Genomic DNA, 27,740 nt, shown 5'->3' with positions numbered 1-27,740 from the left:
ATTCGAACTGAACAATCACTGAAATAAAACATTGTTTCGAAGATTACAAAATCTCTTTGTCGTAAGAAAAATATAAACACCTTTACAAGTTTGAAATTCTTGCCATCCAATGGATGACGCTATCCAGACTTCGTGCAACCGACCCCAGACAAAGAACCAATTTTAGGAAAGGTGGAATGGCAGCTGCCCCACCAAGATTTCTCCTCTCTATCAAAACAACAATGATTATTCAATTGCCTTTAAAGAGATTGTCACATCACTTCATAAAATGATTAACTTGATGCTACATTCAAACCAACATACAGACTGTGCTGTAGAACTAACAAAATAAAATATGGATGTCAAGGCTACAATTTTTGTGATTGATCTAAGTTTGGTTGGAAAATTTAATAATGTCTTCAAGTGGTTTAGGTTGGCAACTTCTGTAAAATTACCAATGAAATACCACTTCTGAATTCACAATTTTTTAGAAATATTTTAAAAAGAAGTAAATCTCAAAAGAACACACGTGCCTATTTTCTATTACAATGGTCCACCAACTAGAAATATTATTTCGACTTTTATTTAATTGACAATTGAGATATTTCATTGATCAAAATCCAAACTACAACAATAATATTCACTCTAACTATTACCCATAAATTATACGTAGTGTTCATAAACCGTTGTTATACTTGTCAATGGAGTGAATAATGCAAAAATTGACTGCATTTTCGCATAACATATGTATAAAAGATATCGTGTATTTTAGGGTACAATTATTCCTTGTGCAATTTCTCATAGTGTGCAATGTTTCATTTACATTAACCCTCTAGAGGCCGTTGTTGCTCACAGGCAACAATCACCAAATGAGATGTGTACAAACTTTTGAAAAGGCACGGCGCTTAGAGGGTTAAATATGAAAAGTAAAATTGTTTCATCACAGTGGCGTGCTGGAAACGAAGGGGTGAAGGGCCAAGTCAAGGAAGGTCCGGAGGCATGCCCTCCTTAAAAAAACACTGAAATGCTAGTTCCTGGACTTTGGGAGAAGAAATTAAGATATGTATATCATTTCAAATAAATCTCAAAACCAAAATACAATGCTACGTATTCATTTCTGCAACCTCTCCCCCCCAAGAATCAACAACTGGAGAAGTGGCCCCAAGCCAGCACGCTACTGTTTTGTTATGTTGCATATTATCTTATGACCTACTTACATTATACATAGCCTCTTAAGCCTGGTTCTTATATAGTCGTCCGAGTCATTTGAGTCGTGCCAAAACTTCACAGACGACTCTTGCGACTCTATGAAAACATTTCAGAGGTCACCAAGATAACTTCAAATGACTCACACGACTGAAACGACTAGGGTCGCTAGGATAGAACTTTTTTCTATCCGGACGACCGAAACGACCGTTGAGAAATGCAAGCGACCTCTTTATGGCACAAGACGTTTTGAAGAAGCAAATATAACTTCGTCTTTTATAAACAGCAGCTGCCATTTTCAAATTTTTCGCGCAAAAATCAATTAAGCAGTCTCTCGGCAGCACTAGTACGAATATATGAGAAATACGATAGCTTGAGTCGTCTCAGTCATTTTGAAAAACAACAAAACGACTCGGATGACTCAAGTGACTTAATGAGAACCAGGCTTTACTTACATTATATATAACTTCTTACTTCTGAGTGCTGTTATTTATTTATATGTGGTCGAAGGCTATCTCGGCTTGTGCACCTTTGCTATCTTATGTTATTTACTCAACTTTGTTGCTTTAACTAGTATTGAAAATATGGCATAAAAATAGATTGTTAATACACAAGCTACAACACTTAACTTAGTTAACAAACTCAATTAATTCAATTTTATAACATAAGTTAGGCTCAGATTAGTAAATACGCTTGTTTCACAGACAGACAGTTGTGTGAAACAAGGACATTACATAATTACATCAATCATAGTTATTTTGCATGGGAAATCGAGGTTCTGACCTCTCTTTGCTACCTTGCAATAAAGTGCCATCTAATAATTTTGAAAAAATAGTCATTTCTCAAAATGTAGATGGCCAGAGATTAAAGTTTACAGCCATATAAAGTAAATTCATATATCAGTAAATTTTAACTCTTAATAGTTAATGCAGTGAATCGGTAATTAGATGTCTTTTGTGCAAAACATATTCAAAATAGATTTTCCAAATAAATTTGCACTAGAAGAGTAGACGAATTTCAAACAGCTACAATATACGAAAATTCTTTTTCAAACGAAGTATATTTTACGTTAGGAAAGTTTTAGAGAGAGAATTGAATTATGTACTTTATGCAAATAACATGAAATGAACACTTTAGTGCACTTAACAATTCTTTGCAATTTTGTTTATTTTCTATTGTCCACTTACAAAAGTTTGAATGACTAGAATTGTTTTCACTCTTCAGCAGAATGAAATTTAGAGAGAGATTCTTCGTGAGCTTTGTCAGCTCTTTTTTTTTAATGTGAATTTTTGGAAAATGCATATTGTACTTTTGAAATTTGTCTACATCTTTTGTTGCACCTTTATTGCGCATATTCACCGCATAGTTTCGACACTTCAAAGTAATGGTTAAAATGACTTTCCAAATTCGGAAGTTGAAGAAGACTTTCTAACCAACTGCTAATGATCAGCCTAATATTGGAGACCAATGTCAAGGTAACCATTATATGGAGATGAAACAGTTGTGTGAGAAGTTACTCTGTGAGACGCTCGTACAACCATTCATCCTGTGTACCATGTGAAGTGATCACCATTGCACTTTGGTGATAACTCACATGTGGTATCATTATAAACATAAGAGTAAATATTCATATGTTTATTTCTGCCCGACAGATTTCTTTTGTAATAATATGCATGAAAAAAATCTCAATTCTCACTGGATTAGAACAGAACAATTTTTAGTAAAGACCAGTGAAAAAATTGGAAATACCAGTGAGAATAGTCTCGTGCAATTTTGAAAACTAGGACGCGTGAGTTTTCAAAAACTTCAAATTGCACTCGTCCTTTGGACTCGTGCAGTTTTGATAGCCTTTAAAAAACTCTCATGCATTTTTTTTCTAATTGCACTCAATACTATGCTATTATATTTATAAAGTAAAATCAATCGGGCAGAATTTAATACATGAATAATATTTACTCGTTTAAAGCAAGCATATAAAACGTAATGATCAGCCTAATATTGGAGACATGAAAACCAATGTCAAGGTAACCATTATATGTAGACGAAACAGTTGTGCAAGAAGTTTCTCTGTGAGACGCTCGTACAACCATTCATCCTGTGTACCATGTGAAGTGATCACCATTGCACCATGGTGATAACCCACATATGGTATCATATATATTGTAGCTATATGCTTAGCAGAGCAATATATATAAACATAAGCAAGCTCATAAAATAAATAAAAAAACCACATCAGCTTCGATCAACAAGTCATAAAATAAAAGTAAACAACTTTCCTTTAACCACGTGTTAATCGTTGATAACGACGGCAGGGCCTCTTCGTCTTCAAGAGTTTTCCATTACCGTCTACGAGAACGATCAAGCGCTTGGAATTTTCCAGAACTCAAAGGTTCTATATTCAACTATAAAAAAGGGTAATTTGGCGTAGTGAGAATTGATATGAATTATTAAGACATTGTGTCACGATCAATGGGCTTTAACATTGCAACCAATTATACTTTTACAGTCATCACGTCGCATAAAGACTTACAATTTGTTCATCGTCAATAAGACGATTTTTAAATTTGGAATAATATTCTTCAGTCAAGAAAAGGAGCTTGAATGATGCTAAAGTTACATCATCTTCAAAGCAACTCTTCTTTAAGAAAGCAACTCCTTTGGAAAAGCAACATCTAATTTTATTTCGTGTCGCATTACAGGACTTAACTTCACCAAGAAGATTAGCAATTCCTCGTTCAAAATCCAAAGGTGGGTTTATGGTTTTTCTCCATTTTTTATCCAACTCTTCATCTGAAAAAAAATATAGGACATGGTTCTATGATATAATTTCCTCCACAAAATCAATATATTACGCATTTACGTGAAGATCATTTCTCGATGTTCTTCGTTGTGAATATCTCTGGGATTTAATTATTGCTGCAAGACTTGTTGCACATAAGAAATTTATTGTTTCTTCTTATATACTGTGAGCGCACTGCCAAAAATCTCCCTAAGACTCCCTTCAAATAAAATCTGTAGTTTTGTCGAGCAAAATTTAGTAACTGGACAAGAAAGAAAATGTGTTTATATAGTGCAACCTTTTATCTAGCAAATTTAATTTCACGCCCTTTTGTCGTGCAAATTAAGTCCTCTTCCCATCCCCCCCCACCTAGTCTTGAAAACCAAGTTACGTCCTAGCGTTATTGCGTATTGCACAAACTTTGAGCGTTAAGGATGTGTTTTTTATTTTGTAATAAATATATGTATTTTTATTTTGTAATAAATTTTTATTTTGTGATAAATGTATCCATTCGATTATAAGCCCATTAAATGAATGTGAATAATTGAGAATATAAAATTTTCCGGCTACATATAATTAATTAATAAAGCGAAACCACGAAAATGTAAAAGAATTGATATTTAGACGGCTTAGTTCTATAAACTTTCATACGATGAATGACAAAACCTATACTGTAATTTCCTGTATTACCATTTGCAGGAAAAATCAAACAGCCGCCGTTCTAAAGTTTAAACTTACCGTGCTATACAATGTATCGTTTAACTCTTAGCGAATTCTAAAATAGTTACGACGACTTTCATGTCTAAAATAGTGATTCTGATGGGATACAAAAAGTTGCTGTGTATTGCCGCGTTGTGATGATAAAAAAGTATTTGTAAGAATCAAATTTTTCAAAGCGGCATTTGGCTCAGTAAGGAAAGCAATTGTGGGTACTGTGCAATGTACAATTTGCTTCTTCCGCCTTGGCATCCAAACGTCTTGAATGTTTTTGTCTATGTTATAGTATGTTGTGTATGTTATTTGCGACGTATATGTCTTATATTAACTCTTGGCTAAACCATTCTTGAGGTTTCTGTTTCTCCGCAACACGATTTTTTTGTGAATAAAAAGCGGCTAATCTTCAAGTACTTATGTTTTCACATTTAAATTGACATAGGTATGCAGGCATAAAGTGCTCTATACCATGATATCTAATAATCGTAGATGTCAGTCTAACTCTTCGTATAATAAAGATATCCAAAGAGGATTAATATATTGGATGTAAGTACATTTAACATTAGCTTACCTAGTTTATCCATTTGCTCTAACTTCATCAAATGCTGTTTAAAGAATATGAGTATGGATATCTTTGTCTCGTAATCGTCGACCCGAGATACCATATCATAAAGCTTTGCTTTATGCAGGAATTCCTTTAACACTGAAACGTTATTCCAAGAGAGTATCTCCCGATGCTCTAACTTTTGAAACCATTCCAATGGCTCTCCTTCTTCTAGAAGGATAGATGGCAAAGTGTCTCGAAACAAAAACTTTAAAATGCTCTTGTGTCTTTCTTTTATTTCATTGTTAATAGACAGTACAAGATCGTCATACCATTTCTTATGTGACGACGTTAATTTTTTTTTTTCGCTTCATTTTGATTGAATAAGAAATTCTGATGTTATTTTAAGACTAGGTCTGAGATGCTGAACTCCTGTGATTGCACTCTTTGATAAAAGACGTTTTAGACTTTTGTACAAGCTCAGCCTTGATGCTTGACTTGTTCTGAATTCGATATAATAAATGTTTTGTCCGTGACCTTGCGTGCTGTTCTTCAATTGGCTATAATATGGAAAGGGATTACCCTGCCTTGTAAAGCACTTTATGGAAATGCTTCAAGATCGAGCAGAGTAATTTAGATTAATATGAGAAGTTTTATTTAAGACTATTCATGTTAAAGAACTCCCCTTCTCTTCACACCCTCTTCATTAAATTTTATCACATGATCGGCAAGAGCAAACTTGTGATGTAGGTTAAGGAAGGTAAAGCTTCAAAGTTGTTATCTATCGTTGCGTGACTAACCTCTATCCTTCGTTATTGACATATAGAGCAACTGATTAGTTCGCAAACTATTTGCATATATTGTCTCCGTCTGCGACGATTTATTTTGAATTATAATTTGCTGCTAAATCGCAAACACGTCGCACACATTAAACAGAATTTCCTGTCAAAAAGTCAGCCCGGGTCATTTAACCCTGCAGGACCTGGGCTTTTTCAAAAGTTTGTACGAATTTCGTTTGGTGATTGCTGCAGTTGTGAAACAACGGGCTCTATAGGGTTAAAACGAAGAATCACGAGATGCGAGTTTTAGCAAAGTAAGTTTGAAATACTTTGCTTAAAACATTAGCAGATCATAAACTCTGAGCACTGTCAGCTCTAGATGTTTCGCAGGTCATGATTTAGAAAGGTGATCTTGAGATTCGCGCCATTTGGAATATTTATTTAGGGTCATAGTTCTTTTGGCTTCTTTTTTGTGTGGCCCGTATGTGCCATAGCTTCAGAGCTTCTCCGTAGAGAGAACTTGTTCCATGCAGATCAAGTGTCTCCGTAGAGACACCACTGTTCTCCATATAAATATAACGTTGTTTCATGGAAAATGACTTGCTCCACGCAAATGTAAAGCTTCTGATGTTGAAATGCTACTTTTCCACACTTAACCCTATACTTCTCAAATTTTTTGGTCCTTTGAATTTCGGATGGTTTACTTAATGTTGCCATACGGAAACGCTGGGAGACGATGGTTTAAACTTTCTTTACAACAGGCAAACAAATCAGAAAAATACATCGATTAACCTAAGCTACTCTTCTGCTTTCCTACGCATTTTCATACTTTAGCTTTTACTGTAATCTGCCGGTGTCTTGTACAGCCTCAAGAGTGAAATTATATAGTGAATCTTTTATGTACAAAAATCAATGCAACAAAATGAAGAGGAGAATATCCAATTAATCTATACATTCTTAAATCATAACCATATAAGAAAGATACACGCCATAACTGACTTGCAACAATACCGAAAAATTGAAAGTTGATAATAAGTTCGGAAAATAATCGCGCGTAAAAGTATTTTTATTGTGAATGTGCAGCATATTTATCGTGGGTTTTATGTAAAAAAAATTTTTATAGTGTTTTCACATGCGTGCAAAATCAATTTCTGAAACGAAAAATTTATATTCTGGGAGACCAAGATGACTTTTTCGAACATTATCAAATAACGATAATTACCATTCACAATATCATTTCTAACATAGTAGATATTTCTTATTTCGTCAGAAAGAAATTATCACAGACAATTATAATACATACTCAGTTGATACTTTATTTCTTATCTATATCATTTCTTTTTCTCTACAACTTTTATATAAACTTGCCAACTTATAGAATGAATGATCACATAGATAGCAAAGCAAAAAACGTAGTCAAAAAAGCAATCGGATCGTTAATAAAATAACCAGAGCTATTGATATACAAAATATTCCTAATATCATTCTCACACGAAGATAAAAGTTAGAGTTAGTCAATTCATAGTGTATCTTTTCTACTTGTTTCAAGGTTTGATCACGTAAACCAGAATTATCTACAACATAATTGGCTCGTTCACATTTTAATCTTAGTGCCATCTGAGCGTTAATTCTCTGAACAGCTTGCTCTTTCGTAAAACCATCTCTTTTCATTAGTCGACGTAGTTGGGTATCGGGATCGCTACATTTATAAACAAAAAACGTTTTCTCAGTGAGAAATTCTAAACTGATTTAATTATTCAGCATGCGCAAAATAAATAATCGTAAAAACAATTCCCTGCGAAGAATTGAAGAAAAGACGACAAGAGTATAAATAAGTAAAATTTTGAGAGCTACACCCGGTAGCAGATCCAGTGTTAGGCAAAATAAATTATAACCGCTAATTTCAGAATTCAAATAAGTTTATAACAAAGTTATTGGCTATAAATTTATAAAGAATAAAAGTTAACCAATCAATATGTTGAAGTGATTTATTTTGCCTATGGCTGGATCTGCCCCTGGACTAAATGTCAACATATACAAATCTTAACATTTTCCGCTTTCAACATTTGTACAAATTGCAGTTGACTGTTTTGAATGAGCATACACGTATTTTCAAACATACGTACGTACCAATAGACGACAATGATTTTGTGCATAAACGATGCAATAATGCCTGACTCAAACAACAATGGTGTTTCCAAAATGACAAATCGATGCCCTGCATAAAATGATCGTAAATATTTCTTATTGACTGTAAACAGGCAGATTGGAAATCATAATTTGCGTACTTAGGTATAAGTGTTACTCTAACAGTAAAAGTTGGGTAGCTACATGTTCTTAAGCTTAGATGGGAATGCAAGTAGTAAAATTTTGCTACATTGTCTACACATAATGGAAACATCCTAAAATTTAAATAAAGCAACCATCTACAAAAATTTATATATAAGCAACCGAAAATTTATGTAAAGCAACCATCTACAAAATTAAGGAATTTACAATCTACATGTCAGATAAAATAAAATTTGTATAATTGGATTCACAAGTACAGAGTTGCCCAAGAATTGTAAAAACTAGACCAAAGTCTTTCAGTATAAAAAGTACTTTTCTTTATGATATATTATTATATGAAAGAACAGAGAACAGAAAACAAGGGTATATTTAAGTGCTCTTGAAGATAGTGTATATCAGAGTTGATAAAGCCTGAAGCCTTGTTATATATTATCTGGTTGGACAAAAAGTGAAACTGCTGGGTAAAGAAAAAGAAGAACAACAGAGAAAAGAATGAATACTATGTGCTATGGGAGTTTTTGGAGTTCACAGGAAAATGTAGAAGACATAAAAAAACAGGTGGTAATAAAGATGCTAGAATGGATCAGTTTGTGTAAGCTAGTCAATCAGATTTGTGAAGCACTCAATGCAAAATACCATAGATCTTTCTTTGTGCTGTTCACAAAACTCCAAAAGAGGTATCGTTATTAAAATTATGTAATTGTTTCTTCGCTTTGTGCGTCTTTCATTCAATTGCGCATCTTTTGAATGGCTTTAGTTTTCAGTTAATGGTTTGTGGAATTTGCATATTTTTATTTTCATTTTCAGTGTCCCGCCCTTGACTACACTCGGCACACGCTGGATGGTGCGGCTTCATTGCTAAACAGCAATAAATATTTTCCCAGTAGGTACGTATTGACAATGTTTTCAATATTTTTTTTTCATCTATGTAATGGTTTAAGATGTGTTATTGCATCAAAATCAAATCGTTTTGTCACTGATAAATGCCGATATTGTTGTGTTAAAAAGTGTTCGGTGAATTCAATCCAGTCTCCATATTACTGATGTCAGTAATATTACGAATGAGGTTGGATCACTTGGATGCTTGCAATACACAGCCTTTTTTATAATAATAAATTTGTTTGAGCAATTTTAAACCGCAATATAACCACTACAAAACCTTTAAATCATTCGTTTATCTTCCATCTTGACAATTGACATCCAATCAATTTTAGAGTAACTATAAAAGAATCATCAATATCGAAGCTGGGGTCCGTATGTCGCAGAATCTATAGAATATTTTCTCATGCTTACTATCACCACCGACGAAGTTATGATGAATTTGAGGTTAGTACCTTTCCTGTTCTACTTCAGTAATGATTTCCAAGTTCGTGTGCATTTGCTCATTATATCCATGCACGAAACATTGTTGTATGAACAAGAGAATTCCTTGGTAATTCACATCCCTGCTGAGACAGTACTTCATTAAAAAAGTTAATACTTTAATAAACTTTGTGTTAGTAGTATTTTACCTGCTATCGTAAACATATGATTGTTTATCTTCAGCGTAAAGTTTTGTACAGTAAAGTAATCTGTATTAATGGTTGCAACCATCCCCCTGGGAGTAAGAGAACAATGGAATGCTCGCCATGTTGGATGAAATTTGCATTGTAAATAAGGAATGTCCTTTGTTAAAATCATCTAACATGGCGGCTATGACGTAGCTTGCAACCGAAGAATTGCTTATTCAGTATACTTTTATCTTATATACTGAAGAAACAATTTAATCTTTTTTAAATTTATTTCCAGGCAAGCACAAACTTATGTCGTCGCTTCACTGCGTTTGTTTTAAAGTACGAACTAATGGCGCAGGAGAGTCTTATTGTGCCTACAGATCAAAACCGAACAGAGATAAGTAGCACTTTACAGACTGGAGTGTAACGTTTTTCGGGAAAAATGTGCATCAACAAATATTTTACTATAAATTAGATTTATTGGGGCTATCATGCAGAATTAACTTTGATGAAAGTGTTCGTCAAAATATGTCGATAATAGACTTGTCAAATAAACTTTCTTTAAATACCTAAATATTTATTGACATATAATGGCTAACATATAAAGTAACTATTATCAACAACATGGCGGGTGTGGCTAATTTGGAAAAAATTTTCCAACAATGACGAATACAGCGAATTTTTATTCCTGTTTTACGTAGCTGCATTTTTCATCTCGTTCCACGGGGTAAAAAAATGAATGAAAATAATATTCTATCTAAATGAATAATTCTGCTGAAAGATTTTTGTAGCATAGGATTCAAAGTTCAGGTTTATCTTGTAACTACTGACTTTGAATAATCTTGAAGAGTTTGGAAAGCAGCGTATCTCTGTTAGTAACTCTGCTACTTTCGATGCAATTCTTGTGATACGCTACTGCTCAAACTTATAAATTCCAAATGTAATAGTTACGCACGCAAAAGCTACTTAAGCAGGCGAGGTAACCTTTATATAGCAAGTTGTTCGCTCTGTCGTCCAAATGATCGTAATAAAGTTAGCTCATCTTAAAGCTCTCGTCGAGCTCTTTCCAATGAGCTAAAAGTCATCGCCTTAACTCGGAGATAGGATCTGCGCATGTGCAAGGGGATTTCCGCGAATATGCAGTACCATCTCCTAAAGTATTGAAGATACGGCGATGATCTGTAGATGTTTGTGGATATAGATCGTCTAGGTTAGTAGAGTCATTAGAAAGAGTGTTGTTGTTCATGATGATTGACGTTTGAAAACCGTAGCGGTAGTCATTTTTAGAGTCCAAAAATATATATATGTATATTTTATATTTTTTTTGACTCTGAAGATGACTACCACTAAGGTTGTCGAAACGTCAGGCAACATCAACAACAACAGTCCTTCTCTTCACTCTACTAACCTGGGCGAAAAACATGGAACGATACTCCCGGGTTCAAACCATTTACTTTGTAACCTATATATGTTTGTTTTTGAAGGATATTTTCACTATTTGGATGGAAATTAAAGTACATGTCATCTTAGTACTCTAAGATATGTGAGGCCATATATATATATATACATTACATCACCAATAAAGTAACGCGACCTTTGATTATCTTAACCGATAATCAAGACAATGCAAAAAATCAGAGGGCAAAACTATACCTACGACAGTGTACGTCAAAGTTTGATGAGACATGAGGTTCTTATGCGATAGTCTGAACCCTTTCTGAAAAACAAAATATTTTTTTTCGTCACGACTCTTATGGTCACTCCATCAAGTAAGTTGCCGACAGATTTATTAACTGCAATTTATGTCGATTTATGTATTTAGACTACATTAATATTTGATTATTGATACGTAAAAAGCGAAAAAGTATGTTAAATGGAAAAATAAATGAATTATTTTAGAAACAGTTTCTCCAAGTTTTCCACTGGGAACTCGATGACAACAGCTAGAATGTAGCCTCCAGCAAATGATAACACGACTGACGCCAAGAAATAATATACCTAAAGATAAAAATGATTACAACAAGATCAGCAAGTTTTGCAAATATAACAAAGAGCAACAAAGGAACTGGCATAGAGTGTTTTCACCTGATGTCATAGCAGCCATTTTGGGGGTAACAATTGAAAAGAATTTTTATTAAGTTTGTTAGTTTGGGCCCTAAAAATGGCTGCTCCCTCTATTGTTTAGTTGATGCCAGTGTAACAAGTGAAAACGCTTTATAACAAACCAGTTTGTACGAATGGAGATAACAAAAGTTGACGACATACCGTAAATGCAATGCTGTAATGCATAGAGCCATTTGCTGCATACAACATGTAGTGAATAACGATCATATGAATGAGGTAAACAGAGTAGGTCAATCGGCTGAGTGGGATCCAGAATCTTGCAGACAAGTACTCGTTAATGTAACCTGAAAAAGTTTTCTATTTGAGTATGTAAATACATTTTTTGATTAGCTTTATGACATGTATGACATTTAAATATATGAACATTTTCGATTGATATTTTCATAAATTTTCTGTTATGTTTCCCGAAATTACATAAATCCTGCACTGATCTCTCTATTCATTAAATACATACTTAGTTGCCTAGTCTGGATAATGCAGGGACTGGACAATCAATATAATACTACGTGCATTCAAAGATAAAACAATCTCAAAGATTTGTTATTGTCCAATCAATATCTCATTGTCTAAGCTTTGTGTGGCCAGCATCAGGAGTTTTACAAATAAATTACGTAAAGCAGATTAGCTTCATCGGAGTCGACTCTTCGTTCATGTTTGGAGACGGATTAACATTATCATATGTGATGGCAACTAAAATGCATAAAAATGCCAATCTTACTTCCGTAACCAAAGTGACAAGCATAGGTAACCCATGCAACCGCCAGTCCCCAGAGGAGTCGCTGAAGTGTTCCAAAGACAATTTCTCCCCTTAGAGTCCATTCATTTTCACCACGAACTGCCGACTTGCATGGCCCATATACCATTGTCATAGCAACGGCAAATGCCACGCACCAGCCGGTGATTGCAATTAACTAAATTACGAATGTTAAAGTGAAAACAACCATTGTGCGAGGTCACCAACAAAGTGTTGGAGGCTAGCCCTAATCTTTAAAAAATATTTGACGCCAATTCGTGAAAAGTTTGCTTTATTGAAAGCTGTGCGATTTGTCCAAGTAAGTTAAGGAAATATCAGGTCAATCGTATTAATCTATTTAATTATATGTCATTTACTCATATCGTATAAAAGGTTTCAACGTTTCACCAATATCAACAACAGCAGATATGAGCAACCATTTAAGCGCAATGTTGGCAAAATTGAATGGTGACTATCACCTTCAGTCCCACTTCCTTCGCTCATTTGATGTAAATTGTGAAGTATACACAATGATGATGTATTTTTATGAACTTACCCAACCGTGTTTTTTAAAGGGGTTACGGTATTTCTTGTAGATGACGTAACCAATGATAAATCCCACCAGATAAGGCTGAATGCGACAGTACGGTTTAGTATACTCATATTTCATGTATTCCGCTATTTTTCTCCCCCTAAAACATTTAAACGCTTGCTTAACAGTGAAACTCATGAAAAGGATGTATTAAGTTTTGTTCATAGTTTTTAAACAACTGTACAACCACAAGCAGATTTTTGCCGCTTACGTCTTGACACGAAAAGATGTTTGAATTTCGTTTGTCACTACATCAATGCATCCGCTAGTTTGTACTCAAAAAAACGTTTAAAACTTCAAAATAATTCATTTACCCATCTGCAATTGGTCGAAGGGATTTGAGAACTATTAAAGGATCCACGTCATAACCAACATAGATTGATGGAATTGTTATTGTGCTTATTGCCATCAGTACACCAGTTCCTGCAAATAATCCTCGCCATCCAAATCTAAAAATACAATTATAATATTTTGAAAAATATATCAACACCATCAAGGTTTCAGGATCGATGCACAATATAGTTTTAGTCTCTATTAATGGCAGACGTCGACTTTTATCCAAATGTTTTAATGTTGTCAAATACAAACTAAATAGCCAATCAAATCACGCGTTGCATACACAATATACGAATTGCGGAAAGTGGAGTACTAGAAATCATTCTTATACTAGTTGTAAATTCATTATTGGTACAATAAACTCCTCGGCGTAATCAAGTTAGTTTTGTATTCAATCGTCAAAACTGATTTTTGCAAAACATTCAATTATTTAATTGACATGATAGTGTTAGGTGTATATATCCTAAAGATGTGTCGAAAGAGTTTAAATTCAAACTTTGGTCGATTACTGGTCGGTTAACACTTGAGATGAAAATGCTCAACCTAAAATGAGAAAATACAATCATTTTGTCTACGTACACTTACCTGTACGCCAAAACTATAAGTATCGGTGAAATTACGTAGAATTGCATATCATTTGCTAAATACCAAGCCCGTCCAATGCACTAGAAATACAATTTAGAAATATAGAACTGTTTAATACACAATTGTGTTAAATAGAACTATGTTAAATTGCATTATGTTGTGCTGTCAAAATTGTATTATATAAGAAATAAAAGATGTTTACTGTGTTTGCACAAGCTTATGCAAACCGAGGAGACCTTTGGGAGAACTTGAGAGCAGATCAGTTCAAGCCCGAGACCGAAGGTCGAGGGTTACACATGCTCGGGAAAATGCAAAGATGCAACCGAAGGTCGAGGGTTGCACAATAATGCGAAAAAAGACAAACATTTTAATTTTTACTCTATAGTTTATTCATGATCGATTTGCAAATTCTCTTTGACTGATTGATTGCTTAAATTGATTTGATTGGTTGAGCTCAGATGTGTTTTGCACTGGCTGATGCAAACTCAGCTCTTGACCAATCAGCGCACGCGTTTCATTGTGTTTATTTTATAAATAGAACTCTGTTGTATAGAATTGTGTTATATAGAGTTGTGCTATATTGAACTTTGTCAAGTAAAACTGTATTATAAAGAACTGCATGTGTTTTATATAGAACTGTAAAATAAAGATTTTGTCTTGGTGACAAATTAAAAAATCATTTTAAAAAGAGCAAATACCGTGGCGAATGGTTAAATTAATAATATAATAGTTCTTAAAAGAACTGTTTAAAACCAGAACACTAACCAAATAATTCTAAAAGAACTGTTTTTACAGATAAACACACTGTGGATGATGAGTGGTCAGCCGAAATGCACAGTGTCTTTTAGCTTTGAAAACAGTTCTTTTAGAATTGTTGGGTTTGTGTTCTGGTTTTAAACAGTTCTTTTATATTATTATTTCAACCATTCACCATAGTATTTGCTCTTTTTAAAACGATTTTTTAAAAAGAACTATTCATGCAAAACTGTGTTGTGTAGAACTGTGTTGCATATACTACTTTGTTGTATCGAACTGCATTTGCTATGTTGAACTGTGTGTGTTGTATATAGGACTTTGTTGCATATACTACTTTGTTGTATCAAACTGCATTTGCTATGTTGAACTGTGTGTGTTGTATATAGAACTGTGTTGCATATACTACTTTGTTGTATCGAACTGCATTTGCTTTGTAGAACTGTGTGTGTTGTATATAGAACTGTGTTGCATATACTACTTTGTTGTATCCAACTGCATTTGCTTTGTAGAACTGCGTGTGTTGTATATAGAACTGTGTTGCATATACTACTTTGTTGTATCGAACTGCATTTGCTTTGTAGAACTGTGTGTGTTGTATATAGAACTGTGTTGCATATACTACATTGTTGTATCGAACTGCATTTGCTTTGTAGAACTGTGTGTGTTGTATATAGAACTGTGTTGCATATACTACTTTGTTGTATCGAACTGCATTTGCTTTGTAGAAATGTGTGTGTTGTATATAGAACTGTGTTGCATATACTACTTTGTTGTATCGAACTGCATTTGCTTTGTAGAACTGTGTGTGTTGTATATAGAACTGTGTTGCATATCTTACATTGTTGTATCGAACTGCATTTGCTTTGTAGAACTGTGTGTGTTGTATATAGATTTTGTTGCATATACTACTTTGTTGTATCGAACTGCATTTGCTTTGTAGAACTGTGTGTGTTGTATATAGAACTGTGTTGCATATACTACATTGTTGTATCGAACTGCATTTGCTTTGTAGAACTGTGTGTGTTGTATATAGAACTGTGTTGCATATGCTACTTTGTTGTATCGAACTGCATTTGCTATGTTGAACTGTGTGTGTTGTAAATAGAACTGTGTTGCATATACTACTTTGTTGTATCGAACTGCATTTGCTTTGTAGAACTGTGTGTGTTGTATATAGAACTGTGTTGCATATCTTACATTGTTGTATCGAACTGCATTTGCTTTGTAGAACTGTGTGTGTTGTATATAGAACTGTGTTGCATACACTACTTTGTTGTATCGAACTGCATTTGCTTTGTAGAACTGTGTGTGTTGTATATAGAACTGTGTTGCATATACTACATTGTTGTATCGAACTGCATTTGCTTTGTAGAACTGTGTGTTGTATATAGAACTGTGTTGCATATACTACTTTGTTGTATCGAACTGCATTTGCTTTGTAGAAATGTGTGTGTTGTATATAGAACTGTGTTGCATATACTACTTTGTTGTATCGAACTGCATTTGCTTTGTAGAACTGTGTGTGTTGTATATAGAACTGTGTTGCATATCTTACATTGTTGTATCGAACTGCATTTGCTTTGTAGAACTGTGTGTGTTGTATATAGATTTTGTTGCATATACTACTTTGTTGTATCGAACTGCATTTGCTTTGTAGAACTGTGTGTGTTGTATATAGAACTGTGTTGCATATACTACATTGTTGTATCGAACTGCATTTGCTTTGTAGAACTGTGTGTGTTGTATATAGAACTGTGTTGCATATGCTACTTTGTTGTATCGAACTGCATTTGCTATGTTGAACTGTGTGTGTTGTAAATAGAACTGTGTTGCATATACTACTTTGTTGTATCGAACTGCATTTGCTTTGTAGAACTGTGTGTGTTGTATATAGAACTGTGTTGCATATCTTACATTGTTGTATCGAACTGCATTTGCTTTGTAGAACTGTGTGTGTTGTATATAGAACTGTGTTGCATACACTACTTTGTTGTATCGAACTGCATTTGCTTTGTAGAACTGTGTGTGTTGTATATAGAACTGTGTTGCATATACTACATTGTTGTATCGAACTGCATTTGCTATGTTGAACTGTGTGTGTTGTATATAGAACTGTGTTGCATATACTACTTTGTTGTATCGAACTGCATTTGCTTTGTAGAACTGTGTGTGTTGTATATAGAACTGTGTTGCATATCTTACATTGTTGTATCGAACTGCATTTGCTTTGTAGAACTGTGTGTGTTGTATATAGAACTGTGTTGCATACACTACTTTGTTGTATCGAACTGCATTTGCTTTGTAGAACTGTGTGTGTTGTATATAGAACTGTGTTGCTATACTACATTGTTGTATCGAACTGCATTTGCTTTGTAGAACTGTGTGTGTGTATATAGAACTGTGTTGCATATGCTACTTTGTTGTATCGAACTGCATTTGCTATGTTGAACTGTGTGTGTTGTAAATAGAACTGTGTTGCATATACTACTTTGTTGTATCGAACTGCATTTGCTTTGTAGAACTGTGTGTGTGTATATAGAACTGTGTTGCATACCTTACATTGTTGTATCGAACTGCATTTGCTTTGTAGAACTGTGTGTGTTGTATATAGAACTGTGTTGCATACACTACTTTGTTGTATCGAACTGCATTTGCTTTGTAGAACTGTGTGTGTTGTATATAGAACTGTGTTGCATATACTACATTGTTGTATCGAACTGCATTTGCTATGTTGAACTGTGTGTGTTGTATATAGAACTGTGTTGCATATACTACTTTGTTGTATCGAACTGCATTTGCTTTGTAGAACTGTGTGTGTTGTATATAGAACTGTGTTGCATATCTTACATTGTTGTATCGAACTGCATTTGCTTTGTAGAACTGTGTGTGTTGTATATAGAACTGTGTTGCATACACTACTTTGTTGTATCGAACTGCATTTGCTTTGTAGAACTGTGTGTGTTGTATATAGAACTGTGTTGCATATACTACATTGTTGTATCGAACTGCATTTGCTATGTTGAACTGTGTGTGTTGTATATAGAACTGTGTTGCATATGCTACTTTGTTGTATCGAACTGCATTTGCTATGTTGAACTGTGTGTGTTGTATATAGAACTGTGTTGCATATGCTACTTTGTTGTATTGAACTGCATTTGCTTTGTAGAACTGTGTGTGTTGTATATAGAACTGTGTTGCATATGCTACTTTGTTGTATCGAACTGCATTTGCTATGTTGAACTGACTGTTATTTGCGCATTTCCGCTTTTGTGATCGTGAAAGCGTCGACTTTGAACTTTTATTCACCTGATCGTTGACCTCTTTCGGATAGAAGTTATTGATGTACAACATATTTGTCCACCACTTATCTTCGCAATTTTTTTCTTTGTATAAACTCAACCATGTAGGTGAATCAGATAAGATTCCTTTGATATGAACCGCAAACAGAACAACGAACATTAGAGACGGAGTTAATCTGTTAGACATGAGAAGAAGTAGTCGGCTTGCTAACTGTACATATAGGTATGTAATTTTAAAACTTGTGCTAATAACTATGATTTACCTTAAATATCTGTGGAGGTAAAACAATCCCCAATTAACTTTGCCTTGAGTTCTTTCCATTTTTCTCAAACATGTATATGCTACGAGAAGTCCACTAAAATAGACACTTAGCACAATGCACTTAATGGCTTATGAGAAGTTCACTAAACTATTCAGTTTAGTACCATGTAATGCATGGTTGAATAAGTAGTTCACTATTAAATAGTCAAGCAAACACCATGCAATGATTGGTTAACCAGAAATCTGCCATAAGCGCTCATGCAGTATAAAGACAAAAATAGTTGGTGAGAAAAATGTACTAGCTAATTTTTTCTTCCATTTATTAAAACAGTCCTTTTAAGATTGAGAGCAACACATCCATCCGTTTTTTTTGACCAGAATAACACCGAATCTAACTTTTTGGTTCAAGATGTTATACATGTCTTGGCGTTTTAAAAAACTATACGTACCTTAAGAAAAAGAAACTGTCTACAGCAAAGAAAGCATTAGCAACGGCCATTACAGTGACAGACTCAGCTTGGCGAAGGAACTCCTTCTTGTTTGCTAAAGTATTAAATTATTTTACTGTCTACATACTTTATAATGTGAAAAACGTGATTTATTTTATTATGTGCATCAGTTTTACCATGAAAAAAAAATGTGAGCTCTAGACTGCTACGACAGTATAATTATGAAAATAACTTTTAGAAAAAGTAGACATAGTAGCTAATAATTTATTAACGGGAGCTTAGTGCTTGGAAAAACTTACTGAGTAGAAAGTTGTGGAGGCTGCGAAGATACACATGTCCCAGGATAATCCAGAAAATACTGATCACTCGTATACCATTAATGGATGTAATAGCAGCGCTTGAAACACTCGTGTCGAAAATTTTCCTTGTGTTCCGTTGGAGAGAAAAACATAAGAACACCTCCGCAGTTTTCGCTAAAATGAGAGAGCAAAAATTTTTTCATATTTTTGAAGTTTTTCTCACTCTTTTTTTATCTTTGTAACAAAATATAACGTTCATAACCATTAGACAGAATGGTTATTGATTTATAAAATTATTTATTCTGTATGATAAAAATTCCCAAGAGAAGATATGTCTGGATACACTTGTGTATAATTACTTCTATTTATGCATACTTTAAAATTCTAATTCCATTAGGCTTGTTTCAAACGTCGCATTTTACATGCACCGAATGCATTTAAAACAAAAGAAAATGAGATAAAATTCCTCATTAGCTTTTGTTTTAAATGCATTCGCCTCATGTAAAATGCCTCTTTTTAAATTGGCCTTAAATTCTAATGCTATGACTTATATTATAGCAACCTCGTTCCCAGGCTCTTTAATTTGAAAGCTCCTCGGAACGAGGTTGATATTATAGGTGGATGTGAAAAAACCAAACTTTACTTCTTTAAAGATCTTACTTTAACTATGAAATTGTTATAACTTCCAATACTTATGCTAATTTAAACCGCGATTTTTTTATAAATAAACGACCCAAACATTGTTCATATTGCAGTACGATGATCGCTACATACGAGAAATTTCTTAAAATGTCAACTTTAATTTGAACAATTCTGAAATCTCCATACATCTTAAAATTGTCGTCATTTTACGATTGATTGCAACTGCGTCTTCTTGCTGCATCCGTTTACCATTTGCTTCCATCTCAAAGTCTTCCTCTGCATCGGATAATATTCCTGTTTCTTCAACAGTTTTGTGATGCTTCCGAATCGCATCTAGTATGCTTCCAATCAAGCATAGAAGCATCAATACACCACAAAATGCACTGCGTTGAAACAAATAGTTAAAAAAATAAGGCAGTTAGAAATATGCAAGAACAAAACGGTACAAGACATATTATTATTTTTTATGTGACGTCCTACTTTATATTTTACTGTTACATGCAATCTGATTGGCTGCACAAGCGGTCTGCACGAGACCGTTCGTCGGGCGTTACCTTCCCCTACGCTATTTTTAACCGCTCATCAAAAAAACCGAAGATTACCAAACAGCAAATAACAAAAAATTTTTATTATTTACTGATTTTATCAGTCCTATATAAAGACGTATATAAGTCCTATATAAGGACGTTCTCTTTGTTTCTGCTCAGTTTGATTTTGCGTGATACTATTTTGCCGATTTGATTGCCTGAAACTAATGAACTCAATGTCATCTAAAATTACGAATGCCAAAGAGTATTTTAGTAAGACACAAGACAATAGACACTCCGTATATTAAGTGTCTATTGTCTTATTTACAGACTTACGCACGTACAAAATTAATTTCTGTTTTTTTCGTACATTGTCAATTTAGTGCCAGTGTCATATCCCGGTCCTTTGATACATTTGGTGCCGTATACATATATTTCCACGGCTTTGTCTGTGAGTTTAGATACTGAAAAAAGAGATCAATACGCACATGTCACAGTTGTACTGAGCTTGTGTCCGAGGTCCGAGCCAAAAATCGTGGTTACTGGGTACATGTTGGGACATTTGCATTTCAACAGTTTATGGAATTTTATCTATTTGAAAACATAGAGTATTTTATGGTAGACCAGCCATGTTTCCAGGTATTTTGGGAAGTCTTAGGCCTTTCATGGCTAGTTTTAGGTTTGGCTGGCCTGCTTTGTCATTGTTCCTCTGGTGTGAACCAACGCTTACCAAATGTTCAGTGGTTTTGTCTTTATATCATTAATGGAATCACAATGAATTTAGCTACTAACTTTAAACTTACCTTGACTGGTCGCAACCTTCAGAATGGCAGAAGCATTATCTGAAGTGCAACTTTGTGGAAAGCAACCTGTCCAAGATATGAATGGTATGTTCTGAAAGAAATTAAGTGTATAATAAACTGATTTTACTACCGACAACAATTTCCACTCTACACGGTGAGAAAAAATTGAAAAAAAGTGAAAATCGACTTTCTCAAATATGCAGTTCTTGTTTACCCTGAGTAAATGATGTAAATTACATCGTACATGCAATTTACCCAACTGGTGACACGATGCTATTTACACAACCAACTTCCCTTGCCGCATTACATGCCAAATTAAATGTATGTTTGTTATATATTTCCTAGTTGTAAATGTTTAAAAGTGTGTTTATGCAGTGAAATTTGCATTAAATAAATATTCGGATGTTTGCAAGCAATTTGATATATTTATGTCTATTTTATGTTGAATGGAAGATGACTAGTTTCAACTCCAGATTTGTCCTTTTGAGCGAATTTTTTTGGCTGGCATGTTTGCTCATTAGACATCATAAGTGGCACGGAAATCGCCAACAAGCTATTAGTAACTTCTATTGTCCAGTTGAGAATGTGCACTAGTTATGACGTCTATTTAGAATAAAATTTACTTCCCATGCTATTTTGAAACGATGAACCTTTTCACATTTACATCCTCTATTTTGCGCAGTAGACAAATGTGCGCACATCAAATGTCACCACAATGCCTGAAGATGATGTCTATTACATGCATTTTCACTTATAATAACAACTATTTGGGCAGTAATTAATAAGTAAATGAAAACAATTTTATGAAAAGCAACATTTCTGTGCGTACATTATTGAATCTAATGAAAAAATCTTATGTCTGGACATTGACGATTTCCCTTACCAGTTTCTAAAGTGGAATTTGTAATAATAATAACGATCCACAAACATGAGCATTTTCTATGTCGTATTCGCATACTTCGTGTGCACCACCCCAATAATTGTTTCCTTCAGTCAGTCCACTGTGAGGTTTTCCAGCAGCGTCAATATCTAAAAAAAATATTATTTTCATTTCAAGCGATGGTGTAAAATCCTCTTTTAAGTGGGAAATCGATGTGTAAAATGGCGTAATTTTTAACGGTAGACAACGAGACTTGATTAAGTTGATTGCAAAAAAACAACTGTTGTTTTAAATTTTCAATGCAGAGCTGTGAAATAGATCAAACCTGATGCAGGAAAATCCAATAATAAACAACCAATAGTATTATATATTATCTTTAATCGGTGTTAATCGACTTAACTTGTCACATCATATTTATAACAATGTTGAATCCACTTGATTGATATTGCTTCAGACGTTTTAGTATTTGTAGCAAGTGAGTATTTTGGAGTGTGATTTGGAAAAGAGGGTATTTTAGGAAACGTAAACCGACGCAACGACCGTTGCATAACCGTACAATATTCGCCAAGGGTGACCGCGCTTTTCACTGTATACCTTAAATTTTTAGTTTTGCATGATTTTTGTGTGGAAACTGGAAAAAATCTGTTTGTTGTAGCAGCCAATTATGCAAGATAGCCGCTTAAGCGTCGCCAAGATGATGAGGGAGTTAAGACGTGCAGTATACATGAAAAAATGGGCTTTGAAATAAAGTGGAAAGCGACACACAACATATTGCGTGCAGTATGCAGTTTTCCTAAGCCGACAAGTTTGTACTGTATTACTTTCTTATTCATTTCGTGAGCGGCTATTTCAATTCAGCCTCAAAAAGTACTTCTTCAATCATGTACAAATAGTACAGTCCCTCTCAAATATAAACTGTTTAATTCTCAATTATACTTACACTTCACCATGACGGCAGTTTCATTTGCGATCATTTGCAAGTCTTTACCACATTGCCCGAGGTTTAAACGTTTTAGATTGTTCATTACTGAAGTAGTGAAAAGAGACAAGGGATTCATCGCACGAAATGATTGCGAGATGGCTTTTAGCAGTTGTGCATTCTGCGATGCACTCTGTGTCGAAGAATTCAGCTTCTTTAGGAGATCAAAAAAGGTTGTGTTGCTCAATTGATCCATCAAATTCGTAAGAATAACATTAGGATTAGGAAAATTTCCAGTTGGAGATTCTGTTGTTGTTTTTCCTACATCTTGTGCTGTCGTAACGTTGGTATCGGAATACCCAAAATATAGGAAGCACAATGCAAGGAACCATGACGTTCTTAGAAAGTTGGGAACCTTTGCCATGTTGGTGATAATCCAAACTAACGTAAATTAAGATAATTCCTGTATTTAGTATTATTGTAACCTGATTCCAGACGTCATGAAGCTTTGGTAATTGACGCACGTAAAATTCTACAGACGTAAATTAAGATAATTCCTGTAATTAGTATTATTGTAACCTGATTCCAGACGTCATGAAGCTTTTGTAATTGACGCACTTAAAATTACCTCCACAGACATAAAGTTAAAATAACAAGTTACAATCATACGATACTGGCTTTGTTAAACTCACGCTTACGGTTTACCGGATGTTTTGTTCACTCCCAAATTGCAATATTGAAGTCACTGATGCGTTATTGGCAAACATACGCACCGGAGGCTTTCGCACATGATACACAAAAATCGGTAAAGACTAAAAACCCATCTGAATGAAAACTATGTTGAAAAATAAAAAAACAATATAAGTTGATACATAACTTATTTGCTAACATACATCTGAGTACGTGTCATACAAAGCATTTCCACATTGAAGGAAAAGCTGTGGAAAGATGGTCGAACTTTTGGATTCTGACACAACTTGCTAGTCATTTTTTGTATCAATCGCCCGTATTCTAAAGGCACCCTCACACTTATTCGATAGAGCGTTATTTTTATGTTGCACTCGATGAGTGTGAGTGTGAGGGAGTCTTTAGAATACGGGCAAATATTGCGATGGAAATTGCCGTGTTGCAATTTTGTGGAGAACAGATCATCTGTTTCGAGTGTAAATTTCTTGAGCGTTGAGCAAGCAGCACTGAAATTTACGACATAAAATATATTTCACATATGGCATTCACTATAGACACTCAGACAGGTACTTAGTCAATGCATGGCAACTCAACGATCGAATCAACAAAAAAATTTTGCTTTGATACCCTAACCTCTTTCGATTGGTGCAGACGATGAAATACGTAAAGAGCACGTGATTTATAAAGCGTTTATTTTATTCACGTAATTTCGCCACAGCTCACGAGAACGATTATACGTCTAATTAACCTAAACTACTCCTCTGCTTTCCTACAGATTTTCATACTTTAGTTTTTGCTGTAATCTGCCGGTGTCTTGTACAGCCTCAAGAGTGTCTGTGTCGATGTTTAAACTTGAAATTAGTATATTTAACGTGCTGACACCACGCCAGCATTTGAGTAGACTGTAGGAAAATGTTTTTTTCTATTACAACGCTCACAGCCTGAAATTCATCGTACAATGTAGTATGATAGGTATCATTGTTTCATTGGATTGGGAAGGTAAACGTGAATTTGAATTTCTATTACTAGTTTCTCTGCTGATTATAATGGAGAATGGAGTGGACTAATACGCTAAAATATAATCTTCTAGAAAAAGTGTTGTAAATTGAATTATAGCAGAAATTCCATCTTTGTTGGCATATCATTCAGCTTTTATGTATTGTCATTTATTTTGAAACGCTGGATCCCCTTCTGCACAAACTAACTTCATAAATTCAATACCTGTAACATATTACATAGGGATAACTGGTTAAGATAGTGTTGAACACATTGCAAAAAAAAGTATTTTAAATATTTCAATATTGTTTGAAATATGAACACGTAATATTGCTAATTAGTTTCCTATTTTTCCTCACTGAAATAAATATAAGAACAGCGTTATATATTTCAGCCATGGAAAATTGAGAATTATAGGAAATGACTGGGAGAAGGTGAAGCAAATACAAAAAGCAAAAATGGATATGGTTTTTCTAATGACAAACAAAGCCTTTTAGTATTACTTGTATTACTCGTACTTATAATACGTACTTTGTATCAAAACAGTGGTAGGAATACATTTTAGGAGGTGGTGTGGCAGAGCTTTCCAAATTTCCAACAATTTTTTGCCTGAGCATGCGAAAACGTTAACATTCAATGTACTGGAAATTGTGATCAATGGACACTAATTGTCTTAAAGTATATTTATGATCATGGATAACTTATAAAAAAGCACATGGTTTGTGCATGAATTGCCTGGTGAAATTGCTCATGCATTATTTTTCTGAATTGTAGTACATTTCACTTTTGCAACATAACCTAACATTACAAGGGCCGGTTGCACGAAGCCTGAATAGCGTTATCCATTGGATAGCAAGCTTTTTTAAACTTTTATAAAACCTTTTAGAAGGCAAAAAGTATAAGATTCGAACTGAAAAATCACTGAAATAAAACATTGTGTCGAAGATTACGAAATCTCTTTGTCGTAAGAAAAATATAAACACCTTTACAAGTTTGAAATTCTTGCCATCCAATGGATGACGCTATCCAGACTTCGTGCAACCGACCCCAGACAAAGAACCAATTTTAGGAAAGGTGGAATGGCAGCTGCCTCACCAAGATTTCTCCTCTCTATCAAAACAATAATGATTATTCAATTGCCTTTAAAGAGATTATTGTCACATCACTTCATAAAATGATTAACTTAATGCTACATTCAAAGCAACATACAGACTGTGCTGTAGAACTAACAAAATAAAATATGGATGTCAAGGCTGCAATTTTTGTGATTGATCTAAGTTTGGTTGGAAAATTTGATAATGTCTTCAAGTGGTTTAGGTTGGCAACTTCTGCAAAATTACTAATGAAATGCCACTTCTGAATTCACAATTTTTTAGAAATATTTTAAAAAGAAGTAAATCTCAAAAGAACACACGTGCCTATTTTCTATTAGAATGGTCCACCAACTAGAAATTTTATTTCGACTTTTATTTAATTGACAATTGAGATATTTCATTGATCAAAATCCAAACTACAACAATAATATTCACTCTAACTATTACCCATAAATTATACGTAGTGTTCATGAACCGTTGTTATACTTGTCAATGGAGGGAATAATGCCAAAATTGACTGTATTTTCGCATAACATATGTATAAAAGATATCGTGTATTTTAGGGTACAATTATTCCTTGTGCAATTTCTCATAGTGTGCAATGTTTCATTTACATTAACCCTCTAGAGGCCGTTGTTGCTCACAGGCAACAATCACCAAATGAGATGTGTACGAACTTTTGAAAAGGCACGGCGCTTAGAGAGTTAAATATGAAAAGTAAGATTGTTTCATCACAGTGGCGTGCTGGAAACTAAGGGGTGAATGGGCCAAGCCAAGGAAGGTCCGGAGGCATGCTCCCTTAAAAAAAACTCTAAAATGGTAGTTCCTGGACTTTGGGAGAGTAATTTATGCTATGTATATCATTTCAAATAAATCTCAAAACCAAAATACAATGCCACGTATTCATTTCTGCAACCCCTTCCCCTCAAAAAATCAACAACTGGAGAAGTGGCCCCAAGCCAGCACGCTACTGTTTTGTTATGTTACATATTATCCTACATGACTTACTTACATTATACATAGCCTCTTAAGCCTGGTTCTTATATAGTCGTCCGAGTTGTTTAAGTCGTGCCAAAATTTTACAGACGACTCTTGCGACTCTATGAAAACATTTCAGAGGTGACCCAAATAACTTCAAATGACTCACACGACTGAAACGACTAGGGTCGCTTGGATAGAACTCTTTTTTTATCTGGACGACCGAAACGACCGTTGAAAAATGCAAGCGACCTCTTCAAGGCACAAGACGTTTTGAAGAAGCAAATAACTAGCTAAAAGACTTCGTCTTTTATAAACAGCAGCTGCCATTTTCAAATTTTTCCCTCAAAAATCAATTAAGCAGTCTCTCGGCAGCGCTAGTACGAATATATGAGAATTCCATAGCTTGAGTCGTCCCAGTCGTTGTGAAAAACAACAAAACAACTCAGAACGACTCGGATGACTCAAGCGACTTAATGAGAACCAGGCTTTACTTACATTATATATAACTTCTTGCTTCAGAGTGCTGTTATTTATTTATATGTGGTCGAAGGCTATCTCAGCTTGTGCACCTTCGCTATCTTATGTTATTTACTCAACTTTGTTGCTTTAACTGGTATTGAAAATATGGCATAAAAAATAGATTGTTAATGCACAAGCTACAACACTTCACTTGGTTAACAAATTCAATTAATTCAATTTTATAACATAAGTTAGGCTCAATTTAGTAAATACACTTGTTTCACAGACAGACAGTTGTGTGAAACAAGGACATTACAAAGTTACATCAATCATAGTTATTTTGCATGGGAAATCGAGGTTCTGACCTTTCTTTGCTACCTTGCAATAAAGTGACATCTAATAATTTTGAAAAAATAGTCATTTCTCAAAATGTAGATGGCCAGAGATTAAAGTTTACAGCCTTATAAAGTAAATTCATATAACAATAAATTTTAACTCTTAATACTTAATGCAGTGAATCGGTAATTAGATGTC

General features: G+C 34.3%; 2 protein-coding genes and 1 long non-coding RNA gene across 3 annotated transcripts; 1 reads left to right on the top strand and 2 right to left on the bottom strand.

Annotated features, from left to right (window-relative positions):
* Positions 1 to 2,368: 2,368 nt before the first annotated feature.
* On the bottom strand, positions 2,369 to 5,393 carry LOC124436830. Its single transcript, XM_046986807.1, has 3 exons — positions 5,250 to 5,393; positions 3,716 to 3,975; positions 2,369 to 3,587 (listed from the first exon to the last, which is right to left on the bottom strand). Exons 1-3 carry the CDS (start codon positions 5,341 to 5,343, stop codon positions 3,525 to 3,527), a joined length of 417 nt encoding a protein of 138 aa, XP_046842763.1. The 5' UTR covers positions 5,344 to 5,393; the 3' UTR covers positions 2,369 to 3,524.
* A 4,117-nt stretch (positions 5,394 to 9,510) lies between these two features.
* Positions 9,511 to 10,581, top strand: LOC124436839. Its single transcript, XR_006945508.1, has 2 exons — positions 9,511 to 9,616; positions 10,079 to 10,581. It is a non-coding gene; the product is annotated as an uncharacterized LOC124436839 (long non-coding RNA).
* A 972-nt stretch (positions 10,582 to 11,553) lies between these two features.
* LOC124437891 (nose resistant to fluoxetine protein 6-like) lies at positions 11,554 to 23,426 on the bottom strand. Its single transcript, XM_046987857.1, has 15 exons — positions 23,011 to 23,426; positions 22,149 to 22,219; positions 21,191 to 21,281; positions 20,758 to 20,851; positions 20,047 to 20,243; positions 19,219 to 19,392; positions 18,920 to 19,013; positions 18,472 to 18,564; positions 18,216 to 18,384; positions 14,154 to 14,233; positions 13,547 to 13,681; positions 13,197 to 13,332; positions 12,626 to 12,818; positions 12,049 to 12,191; positions 11,554 to 11,781 (listed from the first exon to the last, which is right to left on the bottom strand). The coding sequence occupies exons 1-15, from the start codon at positions 23,411 to 23,413 to the stop codon at positions 11,674 to 11,676; spliced, it is 2,181 nt and encodes a 726-aa protein (XP_046843813.1). The 5' UTR covers positions 23,414 to 23,426; the 3' UTR covers positions 11,554 to 11,673.
* Between the last annotated feature and the right edge of the window lie 4,314 nt (positions 23,427 to 27,740).

This window comes from Xenia sp. Carnegie-2017, unplaced genomic scaffold (assembly GCF_021976095.1).
Source record: "Xenia sp. Carnegie-2017 unplaced genomic scaffold, XeniaSp_v1 HiC_scaffold_1, whole genome shotgun sequence".
Lineage (NCBI taxonomy): Eukaryota > Metazoa > Cnidaria > Anthozoa > Malacalcyonacea > Xeniidae > Xenia > Xenia sp. Carnegie-2017.
Note: the sequence above shows the minus strand (reverse complement) of the source record. Positions and strands in the feature narration are given on the sequence as shown.

Coding starts and splice junctions, on each gene's coding strand:
- LOC124436830 (XM_046986807.1), bottom strand. CDS start 5,343: ATGGTATCTCGGGTCGACGATTACGAGACAAAGATATCCATACTCATA. Junction 3,976..5,249: donor AGAGCAAATGGATAAACTAG/GTAAGCTAATGT, acceptor ATTTTTTTTCAG/ATGAAGAGTTGGATAAAAAA. Junction 3,588..3,715: donor TTATTGACGATGAACAAATT/GTAAGTCTTTAT, acceptor CCTTTTTTATAG/TTGAATATAGAACCTTTGAG.
- LOC124437891 (XM_046987857.1), bottom strand. CDS start 23,413: ATGGCAAAGGTTCCCAACTTTCTAAGAACGTCATGGTTCCTTGCATTG. Junction 13,333..13,546: donor CTTCGACCAATTGCAGATGG/GTAAATGAATTA, acceptor TAAATGTTTTAG/GGGGAGAAAAATAGCGGAAT. Junction 12,192..12,625: donor TTGTCACTTTGGTTACGGAA/GTAAGATTGGCA, acceptor AAACTTTTTCAG/GTTACATTAACGAGTACTTG.